Genomic DNA, 1,119 nt, shown 5'->3' with positions numbered 1-1,119 from the left:
GGGGTGGTTGAGGGTTGGGGTGGTTGGGATGGTGGTTTTGGGTGTTTGAGGGTTGGGGTGGTTGGGATGGTGGTTTGGGGTGTTTGAGGGTTGGGGTGTGGTTCTTGGCTGCTGGCTGGGGTAAAACCACGACACAAGAAGAGATGTCTGGACATGTTATCACAGGAAATTCTAACAGAGGGATCACTTTTAGCACCAGACTTTTTTCCTATGAAAGTGAACTTCCCTCTGGAAGTGTTCATGAGCAAACAAGGAACCAAACAAGATCTCACACTCTGTGGTCACAACCATAAACCAACTGCAGTGGTGTACATGACCCATCCAGACACTTCAAATACAATCAGGCAATGACTGTTGCTAGTGAAAGACACACAGGGGTTGGGTTTTGTTTGTTTAATGACACATTAGAGTTACAGAGTTTCTAGCAGTTAAGTATGGAGACATGTCAGTGGGATCAGATGTGGTCACAGCACTGCGTGGGACCCCTTGGACAGTGCCTTCAGGTCCAGAATGCACTTGGCAATGCTTTCCTTTTGCTGCAAGAGAAGGAAACAGATTTCAGAACACATTTCAATAAGAAAAATGTACATTTAGTGCATTTTAGACCCCTGAGTGACAGATTGAAAGGGATGTAATCATAGCTCATGAACTCAAGACTCACATCCAAACAAGGAGCTGCACTAAAGCATTGAATCATGGAACCCCAGACTGGTTTGGGTTGGAAAAGACCTTAAAGTTCATCTCATTCCACTTCTGCCATGGGCAGGGACATCTTCCACCAGCCCAGATTGCTCCAAGCCCTGTCCAACCTGACCTGGAACACTCCCAGGAATGGAGCAGCCACAGCTTCTCTGGGCAAGAAAAGCATCTGCCTGCAGTGTTGGGAACATGTTTGCTTGGATTGTTCTGTTTAACTCCTTTCAAGCAAGGCCATCCAGAACCATCTGCAGGTCTTAAGCTGCTGTGGTCTTACACAGAGAATTTTACAGGTGAGCTCCTTGCCCTGGTAGCTACATCTCAGCACAGTTTAGTTCTGTGCTGCAGCAAATGCTACACACAATTCTAGCTCAAATCACCAGCAACACAAGCACTTGGTACCAGGAACTGGGTTGCTCCTCC

The 1,119-nt window shown here is 47.0% G+C and overlaps 1 protein-coding gene across 1 annotated transcript in view; it reads right to left on the bottom strand.

The window, feature by feature from the left end:
- Window positions 1-464: 464 nt before the first annotated feature.
- The window catches only part of ATP5F1 (ATP synthase, H+ transporting, mitochondrial Fo complex, subunit B1), a 3,562-nt gene continuing 2,907 nt past the window's right edge, over window positions 465-1,119 (bottom strand). Inside the window, exon 7 of the mRNA XM_009085231.1 lies at window positions 465-536. Coding sequence (XP_009083479.1) covers window positions 465-536 — 72 coding nt within the window. The remainder of the gene's footprint in view (window positions 537-1,119) is intronic.

This window comes from Acanthisitta chloris, unplaced genomic scaffold (genome assembly GCF_000695815.1).
Source record: "Acanthisitta chloris isolate BGI_N310 unplaced genomic scaffold, ASM69581v1 scaffold10682, whole genome shotgun sequence".
Lineage (NCBI taxonomy): Eukaryota > Metazoa > Chordata > Aves > Passeriformes > Acanthisittidae > Acanthisitta > Acanthisitta chloris.
Note: the sequence above shows the minus strand (reverse complement) of the source record. Positions and strands in the feature narration are given on the sequence as shown.